Source organism: Sylvia atricapilla, chromosome 1 (genome assembly GCF_009819655.1).
Source record: "Sylvia atricapilla isolate bSylAtr1 chromosome 1, bSylAtr1.pri, whole genome shotgun sequence".
NCBI lineage: Eukaryota > Metazoa > Chordata > Aves > Passeriformes > Sylviidae > Sylvia > Sylvia atricapilla.
In genome coordinates, this window is record NC_089140.1 from 56,885,101 (window position 1) to 56,898,923 (window position 13,823).

At 43.3% G+C, this 13,823-nt stretch overlaps 1 protein-coding gene and 1 long non-coding RNA gene across 2 annotated transcripts in view; both read right to left on the minus strand.

The window, feature by feature from the left end:
- GOLGA4 (golgin A4) overlaps positions 1-5,352 on the minus strand; it is a 76,664-nt gene extending 71,312 nt beyond the window's left edge. Inside the window, 1 exon segment of the mRNA XM_066323239.1 lies at positions 5,046-5,352. Within this exon segment, the coding sequence (XP_066179336.1) occupies positions 5,046-5,132 (87 nt within the window). The 5' untranslated portion in view covers positions 5,133-5,352.
- Positions 5,353-9,840: 4,488 nt separating this feature from the next.
- Positions 9,841-12,730, minus strand: LOC136367141 (uncharacterized). The gene is made up of 2 exons (XR_010744647.1): positions 12,549-12,730; positions 9,841-10,023 (listed from the first exon to the last, which is right to left on the minus strand). It is a non-coding gene; the product is annotated as an uncharacterized lncRNA (long non-coding RNA).
- Between the last annotated feature and the right edge of the window lie 1,093 nt (positions 12,731-13,823).

Here is a 13,823-nt window from a genome sequence, read left to right on the forward strand (position 1 = left end):
GAGGTTCTAAAAAGCCCCACCAACTCAAACAAACTACCTTGCCAGCCTCATAATTCTAATTTCAATTATAGAATTTCAGTATAAATGTAATGAGTAGTAAAGTATCAACAAGCAGATCTATATAAAGGAAAGTAATTACCAAGATTTCTCATTAGGTATTTTGAGAGGCTGGAAGGATTGAGGAATCAAAATATTTTAGGCATGTGGTGGGGTAAAGAGGAAGGTCAGGCCTTGCTTTGATGAAGTGATGCCCTGCTGCATGCACCCCATCCCTCTGGACCTGTATGCCAGTTCTAAAGTGGCTGCCAATAATTGGCACACCAGAGGAAATGTGCCACACTCCACCCCTGGAGCCCCAGTCCAGGCCCAGAAGCTCCACCTGGGGGAAGGGCCCAGCGGTACTTAACCAGGATACATGCAAGTTTTGACCCTATCTCCTTTTGACATTTCTATCAGCTGAACATTGCTGGAACCAGAAGTGGTAGCTATATTTGTTCTTTTCCATATCAAAATTATTCTAAAATCAGTCACAGTTACAGGTCTGACAATGTCCCTGCTTGAAAATAATACTGAAAAGTCAGCTTACCTAGTAGCAAATTCATCACGAAAACTTCACATACTGCTGAAAACAATATTATCAAAGTATTTATACCGTTTGTAAAAAAAGCAATCTATTCATGCTGACAGCCTACTCTTATTCCTACTCTCAATCTAATGCCAGGGTTTTAAAGAAAAGGATTTGGAAATTAATTTCCTTCTGTTTGATGAGGGCCAGAAACATTCCAGGACATTTTGTCACTGCTTAGAGTGATATGAATGTATCTCCTCACACTGCCTTTAACAGTTCTACAGTTTGAGAACTGCTGCATTCAGACTTCTTGTCAATTTACAGTCATTTCAGCGGCACTAAGCTTTGCAGCACAAATATTCATTGATGTTATGCAAAAACAGAAAGATCTTAAATAGAATAGTTAAATTGGAAGGGATCAACTGCCTGACCAGCTCAGGGTTGACCAAAGTTAAATCATGGCTTTAAGGCCACTGTCCAAATGCCTCTTCAGCACTGACAGGCATCAACCACCTCTCCAGGAAGTCCATTCCAGGTTTTGGCCATCCTCTGGATAAAATAGTGTTTCCTCATGTTAATCTCCCGTAACAAACACAGTTTGAGTTATTGTTCTGGCACTGTGTACCAGCTCAGCACCTCCCTGTCTACTTCTCCTCCTCAGGAAGCTGTAGGCAGCAGTGAGGTCACCCCTCAGCCTCCTCCTCTCCAAACCAGACAAGACCCAGAGCCCACAGCTGCTCCCTAGAGCACATCCCTGCCAGCCCCATCCCCTGCTTTGGGGCCCTTTTCAGGACATGCTCAAGTACTTTCATGTCCTTTTTAAATGGTGGAGCCCAGAACTGCTCACAGTCCTCAAGATGAGGCTGCACCAGTGCTGAATTCAGATCACCTCTCTTGGCTGGCTGGTGATGCTGTTTGATGCATCCCAGGATGAGACTTGTCCCCTTGGCTGCCGGGGAAACACACAGCTGATCCCATTGAACTTCCTGCCAATCAGCACTCCCAAAACTCTGCTCCAGACTCCCACAACTCAGACTCCTGTCTAGCATTACTCCATCCCAGGTGCAGAATCCAGCATTTGGTTGGTCTTGCTCAGCTTTGTATCACTGGTGACTGCTCCATACTCCAATCAATCCAGATCCCTCTGCAAGGCAAAGCCTCTTGTCCCATGGGAGAGTCAGCAGCACTTCCCAGTTTGGTATCATCACCTGACTACCTGTGCATTCAACTGCAGCCTCTAGAGCACTGATAAAGAGACTGAACAGAAATGCCTCAAGAACTGAGCCCTGAGGAACACCACTGGTCACTGGCCACCAGCCAGACGTCCTGTTTGCTGCAACAATTTGAGCCCTGCTCTTCAACCAATTCTTCATGCAGTGCACTGCATACCTGCTCCTCCCACTGTTGGAAAACATGTCTAGAAGAATGCTGGGAAGAATAGTATGAAAAGCCTTAATAAAACCCAGAAAAACTACATCCACCACCTTCCCATCATCTAACAGGCAGGTGAACTTACTGCAGAAAGTTTTTTAAACGGGATTCTCTCTTTGTGAACCTCGTTCACTGTGTCTAATGATCGTACTGTTCTTTAAATGTCTTTCAATAGCATCCAGTATGATCTTCTTAATAATTTTTCCACGTCCTGAGACAACTCTGTAATTTCCTACGTACTCCCTCATGCTCTTCCTGTAACCTGGAACAACATTAGCTAATTTCCAGTGAGCAGGGACCTCCCCAGATTCCCAGGATGAGAGAGGTCCTACCATAACATCTGCTAGCTCCTTTAGCACCCTGGGTTGAACCCCACAGGCCCATGCGCCTATAAACCTTCACTCAACCGACCTAACTCATATCTTAAAATTTCAGTGTTCACAAACGGAAATTCAATGTTCCTGCAGTAATGGTCCTCTAACTCAGGACCAGGCAGCCCAAAGTCTGCCAGTGCTATTAAAGAGTGAGGCAAAAAATGTACTGACTGTCTCCATTTTTTCTTCATCCCTATTTGTCAGGTGACAATCTTGGGCAAGTATCAATTCAAGACATCTGTAATCACAAGCTTGTGCTTTTTTTCCTCCCTGTCAGCAATCAGAAAGAGATGTGTTCCTCAGACTGTAAGGGGCAGGTATTCTCAGTCTGACAGACAACATCAGTTAGCTAACCATTCATATGGAAGAGGAAGGCCTACAAACACCTCCCTAGAAAAAAGTGCTACACTTGAGAAAGTTTACCTCCAGATTTACACTAGTCTTGAGTCAGTAAATTTAGTCTTAGACACTACAAACGAAAATACAAATGAGAAGTTCTAGGTCTCAAAGTAGGGGATATGAGCAGAGCAGAGAGGGTATAGAGCATAGTGAGTGAACCCTCTCTACAACAGGGTGTAGGAAAGAAAAGAGCAAAAACTAATGCAAACACAAGATTCATAAACTAAGAAATGGTAAGTTAGGAAAATTCGGTCTGAAAATGTTTTGACAGGAAGTAACGTATTTTAAGAATCTGAATTACTGAAAGCAAAGGAAAAAAGCATACCCCACACTATTTGCAAGACTACAGTATATTTTATAAGCCTCAAAACCTCATTTCTTCCTCCTTCACAGAATCTGTTTTCAAATGAGATGAAAGAAGACAGAAGACAAACCTATTTTACTTCGAAGATCAAATTTAACTATTTCCCTCTAGTGTTACTTGAGAGCAACTGAAGAGTAAGAAACATTGCAAGACAACTATTTTACATAAAAATAAAAATATGCTGCAATTTTCAGCTTCTGCCTTTCCATTTATGTCAGCCCCTGAGTTACATGATCTGCTCTGTCCACAGTACAGCAGACTAGGTCAATACTCTAGGTATAATTTATCATAAGCTCTCATATCAGGTTTCAGGGTATTTGTCAACATTGATTTTTCAAGAGCCAGATTAACACTAAAGTATATTACGCTGTTGGGTGCATATATGCACATAGGCCCATATTTATTCAGTAGGATGACTTTCAGCAAGTACCAAGACTTGAACACATGCAAAAAGTATCCTGAACTAAGTGGATTACAATACTGTGTGAAAGGTATAATAATTCAGCTGCTGCATATTGAAAACGGTAAAATCCGCAGCTCAATCTCTTTTACACTGCACTGAAAGTTCACCACATATGGCAATTAAGACAGCAGTCTAAACTGCAACTAACAAAAATATACTTCACTGGCTAGAGAAGGCACAGAATTAACACTATAGAAGGCCTTAAAGTAAGACTCAACAAGCTACATAAAATTTCACAATAGATCAATTTCCAAAAATCTTACCACTATTTCACAAATGAGTGATTCAAAGAATAGAACATAACTGTCATCAGTTTTGAAACCGTGGTCTAACACTGAGACTATGCAGCACCAAATCTCCCAGTGGTTCAAATTACACTCAGATCAAACTACACCCTAGCGTAGTTTGATCTAACTAATCACCTATTTGTCAAATTAACTATATTACCTGTCGGTAGCTTAACATTCACAGGACTCAGAGTTTATATCAGTTTTTTATACTTTCAGATTCCAAGATACACAGGATACTTAAACTACCAATGAGAAACGGACAGACATTATCAGCAGACTTTGCCAATAGGAAGTGAACTCGTTGAAGTCTTTCTACCCAAAATTTCCAAAGAGAGATTTTATTCTGATTTGACATATGCATGAAATCATCAATATTTTTTTTGCCACTTTCACTTACTCTGCACATATGTCCTATCTAGTGTGTATTATTATCACTTAAAAACAGCCTTTTCTATAATACATTTAAAATAACTTGGTGAAAGTACATGCAAGAGGAAAATGGCCAATTAAATTATGACTAGAACAAATAAATAAATGTTTTGTTGTCCTACTTATACTATATTCTCAATCTACAGTTTAGAAAAATGCAAGAATAAGCTTGAGGTAAGCAAACCAGCCCTTTAAAAGATGTTCACAGAAGGGATGTACAGAACTGAAAGAACACACATTAAGATAAGAGAAAAGTATAACTAAGGAACTCAATGCTGGACTGTTATTCGGTGCACGTGAAAGTACCATTACTTTAAATGCTAAGGTAGAAACCCATTTCTGTTTCATTCTGTTTGATGTTCAAGCAAGAGATGGTTTTTACATTCCTCCACAAGAGAGCTTCTGTCAAGCGGCCAAAACGAAGCACGATCTCTGGCAGGAGGCGGATCAGTAACAACAAACTTAAATGACGAAATTCTAGGGAAGCCGTCCCGCACTGACAGCGACCCGGAGAGCGATTCCCGCCAGCCGACCAACCCCGGAGCCTTCAGTCGGCCAGGCCTGCGCGACGCGACCCTCCCGCGGCGGCGGGGCCGGTCTCACCGACCCGCGGGACGCCAAGGCCTCCCCGGGCGAGGCGCGGCCCTGCCCCGCCGGCTGAAAGGCCGTCACAAGGGCCCACAACGGCCCGGTGAACACGTCTCCCAGCGGGCCCTCCCCCCAATACCTGCGGTGCGAGGGAGCCCGCACGTCCCCCCGCTCCGCGCGGCAGCACCTGCTCCTCGCTGATCTTCTGCTTCAGCTTCTTGAACATGGTGGAGGGAGGGAGAAGGAGATGAGGGTACGGCGCCCGGGCCGGCCCGTCAGGCGCCGAGAGGCGCCCAGGGGGCGGTGGAACCGATCTTGCTTCGCCCCGGCCCGCGGAGCCACCGCCGCTCCGCCCTCGGACGCCCCCTCCGCGGGGCACAGGCAACCGCGGCCAGTGCGCCTGCGCAGCCAACGCGGAGACGAGCGCTTCGGCGGGCACGGTGTGCGGCGAGGCACAAACTTTCAGACGCAATGTCCGGCGCTGTTCCTCCCACAATGCGGGCGGAGGAGCGGCCTGGGCGGCCCTGGGCTGGGCCAGAACTTCGGCGGGCGGAGTGGCGCTCCCTGGCCTTGCTGGTTACGTATCTCTGGCCGGACGACGGAGGCAGGGCCGTCCTGAGAATGGAGCAGGTGGACGAATGACCGCTTCTGCCCGGAGAGAGAAATAAGAGAAGGGTAAAAGGCACGCCTTTCTGCCGCTGTAGGCGGTTGATTATGTACTGTTATAAATGATGAGAAGCCAATTGAAAATAACAGAATTTATTTAGCAAATTAAAAAAAAAAAATTAAAAGCCACAATAAATTCAGACAACATCGATCGAATGCTGGGTGGGCAGAGTGACAGTAACAACGGTACCATCCAACCTCAGCCACACACACTGTGTCCCAGTGTAAGGTTATTATATAGTTTATTTGCCCTGAGGCTAAGTCCATTGAAAGTTCAAATATTCATGTATCTCTTTATTTCCAAGCGAGGTCTTGAAAGGGGTTCCCGTAAGTATGAAAAGACGTTGATAGTCTTCTTGGATCTTGTCTTTGGGGTGCTGAATTGATCGCCCTCCGGACCCCCTATCAAGATTGATATCAGATGTCGAGCAGCTGTGAAGTGCAGGCTCATCCTTGATGAATGGGCCATCTCCAGTCCGGCCATGTAATTTCTGTTGCAAATGTTGTGGTTTCACAGCTTGCACCACAGGCCTTGGAATCTTGGAGATGCTCTGGAGTAACTTTTTAATAGACCAAATCTTTGATACAATTATTTATCCATTACATTTACCACAGTCCCCCACCTTGTTATTTATCCAATAAATTCGTGTTCTACAGATCTTTGTTTATTTATCAATTATCCTCATATTCATCCCATTCATCTTGTGTTATTTCACAGTATTTCTGGAAGGATAAATTTTCTTCCTTGACTCTGTTATAAATTATAAAAAGCCAGTTCAAAATAACAGAATTTATTTAGCAAAAAAATAAATCAAAAGCCACAATAAAATTGGACAACATCAATCGAATGCTGGGTGGGCAGAGTGACAGTAACAACGGTACTATCCAACCTCAGCCACACACCACTGGGTCTCGGCGGACAGTTTTTGTACAGTTTATTTGCCCTGAGGCTAAGTCCATTAAAAGTCCAAATATTCATGTATCTCTTTATTTCCAAGCGAGGTCTTGAAAGGGGTTCCCGTAAGTATGAAAAGACATTGATAGTCTTCCCGGATCTCATCTTTGGGGTGCTGATTTGATCATCCTCCAGATCCCCCACCAAGATTGATATCAGATGTCGAGCAGCTGTGAAGTGGAGGCCCATCATTGATGAAGGGGCCATCTCCAGTCCGGCTATGTCATTTCTGTTGCAAATGTTGTGGTTTCACAGCTTGCATCACAGGTCTTGGAATCTCAGAGATGCTCTGGAGTAGCTTTTTAATAGACCAAATCTTTGATACATTAATTTATCCATTACATTTACCACAACTCTATTTTCAAATTTTGCCAAGGCTTCTGCCGCTCTGTTTCTCTCTTTTAAATTCATTAATCTAGATGCTTTGGAAAACTGTCCAGTTTTTCCTCCAACTAGTTCAGGGTCAGTGGGTAAAGCAGCAATTTGCATGCCCTGTACCACTGAGTGAATCAGCCAAATGAAACAGGGGATGAGACAAGGTAGAAATATGATTCTGGTTATTGAGCATAAGATAAAAAATATTACCTTTTTTACTAGATACTTTGCCCAAACAACTGGTTTCACCATGAGGCCTGAAGTATAGAATTCCATTTTGGACAGGCATGTAGGCTACCTTTTTAATTTCAGCTGCCAATCCTCTTATTGTCTTTTCATAATCATCAATTTTAATCCAACATTCTGATTCATTGAATTTTCCACAGACTCCCCCTTTTTCTGCCAGTAAGTAATCATGGGCCAACCTATTTTGATAAACAAATGCCTCATTTGAGAATGCTGTTTGGCCAGTAATTCCAAAGCCTCTGAGGTGTGGTTGGAGACTATCTCTACCACTGCCTGTAATCTTATTAGTCTATTTAAAAGACAGAAACGGGTCTTTTATCCCCAACTTCTATCATTTGCCCAAGTTGCAGGACTATAATATTCTATTATTTTTTCGGCAGGCTGTTCTTCTTCTTTCCATTTTTTACTTCCCTCTGTTAAAGGCAGCTTTTTTTTTTTTTTTTTTAATCTCTTTTCTGTCTATCTAAGGTTTCATATAGTGGGGCCCCCAACAGATTACTTTCTGTCCTGGGTACTGAAAAATGAGGGCCTAATCATTCCCAAAGTGCAAGATCCCTTCCACTTTTGAGGTAGTTCACTATAAGCCTTTTTCCCACATATCCAGTAGATGCCATCAGGGGCTTTCTACTTTATGTTTACCTTTTCAGGCTCTTTTCAGTACTAGCTCAAATCTTCAAAGGACTGGTAAGGGTTTGCTCCAGGACTCTTATACCAACATAATCCAATTGACTCAAACCATTCACAATTGTCCATTTTTTTCTTGGCTCCAAAACCCCTTTTGAGGGTCAGGCTGCCAGACTTTTGACTCGTTATTTGAGTTTATTGCTAGGGTGGATATGCAGGGGGTGTAGCCCACCAATTCAGTGTATTCCTTATCTTCCCTGCTGATACAAATCATTCCAATGATTCTTTTGTCTTGAATCCACCTTTCAGGTCTTTGAATAGTTTTTGGGTATATATATCTGGGTATTGTCCCATTTTAGGAGTTGTTCTGGAGTCAAACCCTCACCTTTCTATGGCCATTTTTTTGCTGATTTTAATACTCCACAAATCCAACAATTAAATAGACCTAATTCAGTGGCAATTTCCTGCATCAGATCTATAAATAGGTTCTGATTTGGAGCAGGTAATCCCCAATTTTTATATTGTTTTTCCAACTGCTCATAATGTTCACTTAATGTTTTTAATCTCTCTTGTTCAATTCTTTTTCTTTTTGCTTCTGATTACTGTCTCTTTATTTCTTGTGTTATCATTTGCACCTTACCTTCAGGGTCGAGTCCTTCATTTTTTTGAAAAACAGAAGGTCTCATCAAATTGTAAACATGCTCTACTGTCATTCTGATTGAGGAGATCCAATACTATGGGTTCGTTTCCTGAAAGTGTTTTTACCTCATGTTTTAGGTTCTTTTCTACCTAATACATTTTTTTTATCCATAGTATATATTTCTAATTTGTTTCTGTCATAGCATTTGTTGGAAAGAGCTGCGGGAGACGAGTCTCATGCTATCATGGTCAACAAGTCTCAAGTTTATTGCTTCCAAAGTTATTATACTTATACAGACAGTAATTAGCTCATGCATATTGCAAAAATACAGCTCATTATTGGTTATACTTTCCATGATGCATATAGCTTTTGTGTTTAGCCTTGCTGTTGCAACTTCCTTCGCTTTATGTATCTTTCTGCATACTATGTATTTTCAACATCCCTGTTGTTAACTAACATCCGTTCACAAGGGTAATGTATACTTGCCACCAGTCACGTAGCTGATAGCTACACTTTGACCAGTCTGATTTTATCGTGGCCCTTGCTACGCAGCCATTCCTCTGACAAACTCTCCACAGCATAGTCTATTAATTTGATAGTACACCAAAAAAATAGATTTTCTTTTCCCCCTATCCACACAGTCCGGTTACATTGGTCACACATAGGTATACTTGGTATCTTTCCTGTTTCCCGTTTGTGAATTCTGTGTGCTTTTGACTGCCCGTTTTTAGTAATTGCCCTTGGGTCATGGCATACCACCCCTTTTTCTGATTCACAAATTTTATATTGAGTACCATTAAAGAAACAATATCCCTTTCTCCTATCCCCTGGACAATCATAATGTGGTTGATACTTCAGGTTTTTTGTTTGTCCCTTTTGTGTAACCTCTAGGCATGGTTCACACTCTTTCATGAGGGTCAGCCTCTGAGGGTTCTCAGAGTGGGATCCCCCTGCTTTGCTCAGGACTAGGCTCAGGACTAAGAGGACTTTCCAGTACAACACTCCTCTGCCTTTCCCTTCGCCCACAGGGTAGCAGTCCGCGGCGGGGTAACCTATCTTCTTGGCAGCAGGCATGTGTTTTGGAGGTCCTGTTGGTCCGAGCCACAAATCTCCTTTTAAAGACACTCCACTGAGATAACCTGACTGTATCTGAGTAGCAAGGTACTTTGATTGTTCTTCAGCACTCAACATCGAGCACTTCGGCCTCTGCATCCAATTGTCCTTTTATTCCCTTTTTATGTATTTGATACCACTCTGGAGAATCTAACTCCAGTAGACCCAAGCTAGTGGCAATTACTGAAAAAATGGCTAGTCTCTTTTTGCTCTTCTTCCAGACAATTAGTACACAATCTACTTGGTCTACGCCACCCTTTACAATGGGTAACCCAAATATGCTTACAGTATACACACTTAAAGTAAACAAAGAGAAAACAATCACGGTTTGGTTTTATACAACTTATCTGATCCCCTCTGTTCATTTGTGGTGGCGTTGAAATCTGATTTTCAAGTCTCCAGGAGACGAAGAGACTCTCCACTTTGGGGCAGTGCCTTGAGACTCAACCTTCTTTACTCTTGAAGCGTGCGTCCACCCTTTTTCTGCAGTCCTGATTGCTGTATCTGCAGTAAGAAGGACAGTGAAAGGACCTTCCCAATGAGGTGCCAGAGGGACTTCCTTTCAGGTTTTTATCAAAACTTCATCACCAGGATTTATTTTGTGAATAGCAAACCCCAAAGGGGCACTTTGAGGAATGAGTTCCTTTCTCTGTAGGTCCTGTAAATTTCTGTTTATGGCAATTAGATATGGCTGAATCTGGGTATCCTCTATTTGAGGAGGCCAAACCAACATTCTGTGTCTGTAAGGCATTCCATAAAGCATTTCAAATGGTGACAATCTTGTTTCTGAATGAGGTATAGTTCTTATGTTCAAGAGAGCTAGAGGAAGGCATTTTACCCAAGACATTTTAATTTATCTCAAAAAATGTTCTGCTAGAGCCTGTGCTCCCCAATGTGTTTGCTGATGCAATTTTTTCAGAATTTTCCTGGTATATTCTTTTGATACCAGTTCCCTTCCATCAGGTAATTTCCACCTTCCTTCCTCTATCTTACCCCCTATTTTTTTTCATATTCCTCAATTTCCTTCTGAGAATGGTAAGGGGGGTATTCCAGGGTCTCCCCTTCCTGAACCTCGGGGATACTTACTGTGAGCAATGCTCCTTCTCTGCCAAATTATTTCTTTTGGTCTGGAATTGCATACCCACCTGGTGTCCTTTGACATGGACAATGGAGATTTCTTTTGGATCCCTGATTACCTCCAGGATTTGCTTTATTATTTCCCCATGAATTAACCCTCGCCCTCAAGTGTTAATTAAACCTCTTTTCTTCCCATATTTTACCAAAAGTGTGTGCAAGTCCTTAAGTGTATTTTGAATTGGTGAAAACAGTGCTGCTTCTTCCTTTTAATCTTTTGAGTATGTATGTAATTTGCAGGCTTGGGCAGACCTATTTGCATTCAGAGGCCCTGACTCCACTGTTTTCCCAGATTTGCCATCCACTATGGCATATCCTGGTTTCCTTTTCCCTTCTATTACCCTTGCTGATCCATCTACAAACCATTTTTCTCCTTATTCCAATTTTTCCTCTCCCAGGTCTTACCTTGGTTTGCAGTTCCACCATTTCAGTGCAGTCATGAGTGGTTTCCCCCAGTACCTCTCCAAACAGAAACTGGGCTGGGTTCTGAGCAGCTGTTGTCTTAAGTTTTAAACCATGTGAATGCACCAAAATAGCCTTATACTTCAGGAGCCTGGCATCTGTGAGCCATTTATCTGCCTTCTGTTGCAGTATGCTCCTTACATTGTTTGGTGAGTATACTACCGGGGGAGCCTCAAATGTTACCTTTTAACTTCTTCAACCAGCAGAGGCATTGCCACAATAGCTTGCAAGAAAGTAGGCCATCCATCCTCTGCTCACTGGATCTAAAAGCTTAGAGACATATTTCACAGGTTTTTTTTTGTCCCTGCCCAATTCTGAGTTAAAACACCATGAGCAGTGTGATTACTGACATCCACAAGCAACTGAAACTGCTTTTTTACATCTGACAAATTCAATACAGGAGCAGTTATTAGTGCTGCCTTTAACTTCTTAAATTTTAATCCATCTTGTTCAGTCCATTTCACTCTATTTGTATTTAGTCTCTCATAAAGAAACCTTACCTTTTTACTATATTCTTCAATCCATTGTATGCAGTATCCTAATAGTCCCAACAATTGCCTGATTTCCCTCTTTGTCTGGGGGGGGTGGGGGGTGGGGTGGGGGTGGGGGAGCAGAGCTATAATTCCAGCCACCCTTTCAGGATCTAATTTGTTTTTACCTTTTGATATCCAATGTCTTGGGTACTTTACCTTCGATTCAGCAAATTGTAGCTTTGATTTTGAAACTTTTAATTTTCAGAAAATTCAACAATGAGATTGTACATTTTCTCACTTGCTCCTCCATTGGGCCAGCTATTAACAAATAATCAATATATTGTAATAACGGAATTCTTTCTGCTGGCACGAATTGACTTAATAACATTTAAGGGCCCGACCAAAAAGGCTAGAAGAGTCCACAAATCCCTGAGGCAGAGATGTCTACCTAAGTTGTTTCAGGATCCTCCCATTGTAAGGCAAAATAATCCCGATTTTTTAGAGGGGAAGTCCAAATGGCATCTTTAGATCTATTATACTGCATTACATATCCTCCGAAGGGACCTTGTTTAGAATGGTATAGGGGATTGGCTACCATGGGGAAACTTTTAATTGAAATTGATTTAATTTTCAACCTCCTCACCCGGGACTGACACAGGGGCCAGGAAGGGAAGGGGCACCCCCCTGCTCTGGGGGAGGCTTGTCTGTAGTATCAGTGGCAGTGAGCCTGCCAGAGAAGGTTAGTTACGGACAGGACTCCCCGGGGCTGCCGGCGGGAGACACTGAAGCGAGAGGGAAGGGGTGGGGGGGGGGGGTTGCCTGCCAGGTTTGGAGCGGGGATTTCGGAGGGGGAGGAGCCTGGGTTTGTATGGGCTTGAGGTAAAAATTTTACTTTACACACAAGGTTCTTTTTGGTGTTTGCTTTTCCCTTGCCCCATTATATTTAAAAAAAACTTTCTTACCTTTTTTGGTGGTGGGTCTCACACTGAATTCTTTCTTAGCTTCCGCTAAGAGCTAGGATCCTTTCCCAAACTGTTTTGTCACAAACCGGATTCCGCTTTTTGGATTACTTACTCGTCCAGCGAGCTGAGCTGTGGGTCTGTTCATCCAGTGATAAAAACTTTGGTTTGCATCCTAGGCTTCTCACCAGCCCATAGCTAAAAGGCTTACCAGTTTCCCGAACTCAGAGGAACGTCTCCTTTCCTTTTAGCTTCCTTGTGATCGGTTCCCCAGACTCTGTGGGGGTGGGCAGAGCCCCAGCTGCTTTGCCCTGGAGAGGGCCAAGCTGAGGAGTTAAGAAAGAATTTCCAGAGCCCTTAAGACAAAAGACCTTCTAGTCACGACGACCTGTCCGGAGACCCACAAGCCCCCTCAGGATTTTATGTAGATCTGTTACAATTGATTGGTTTTGTACTCTTCTCCTCCCACTCTGGTGTCCCATAAAAACCCCTGGGTTTCCTCTGGTCGGCAGAGGTTCCTCGTCCCTGGATCCCTTTCGCTGGTACCCTTGCAATAAAGTACCACCTGCAGAAATTCCACACGAGGCCTCTCTCTCTCTCACCATGGCCGGCTAAAAGTGGGGCTAACTCACAAGGGCATGAGCTGAAATCACTGAGAGCTGAAATCACTGAGAGCTGAAATCACTGAGCTGAAAAATCACTGCTCTGCCCGCAAGATGAGAAGCCCCTCTGCCAGCTGAGGAGCGCCCTGACCCCCCAAGGAGCTGTTTCTAGCGAGACATCTTTTGTGGTGGCAGTGGCTCTCTGGGTCCCAAGCGGCGGACCCCATCTACCAGCTGGAATAAGACTCCCCTGAGTTCTGGGTTTGATGAGTGAAATGAGTTTTCCCTGACTCGCTTCCCTGTCAGCCGACCAAGTCCCTCGCGGGAGTTTGGAAATGCAGCTTTCATGTCCGTAGTTGTTCCATGACCAGGTCACATCTCATTCACTCACCCAATCACCCTCACTCAACCAGCAATACTTACAGCTATTCTCTTGCGTGGAATCTTCATGCACGGAGAAATTTTACGAGTGAAAACAATAGCCATGGCTCCGAAAGACTTCCCTAGGACTTTCCTTAGTTCTTTGGATCAAAAAAAACACCCCTCTTTTATTGTGGTGCTTAACTTAAATTTGTTCGTGGTACAATAGGTGCTACAGGTTTCCCACTTCGCCGGGCCGCCGAAAATTGGCAGGGCGCCTCCCATGCAAAGGAGTTCTACAGCACCAA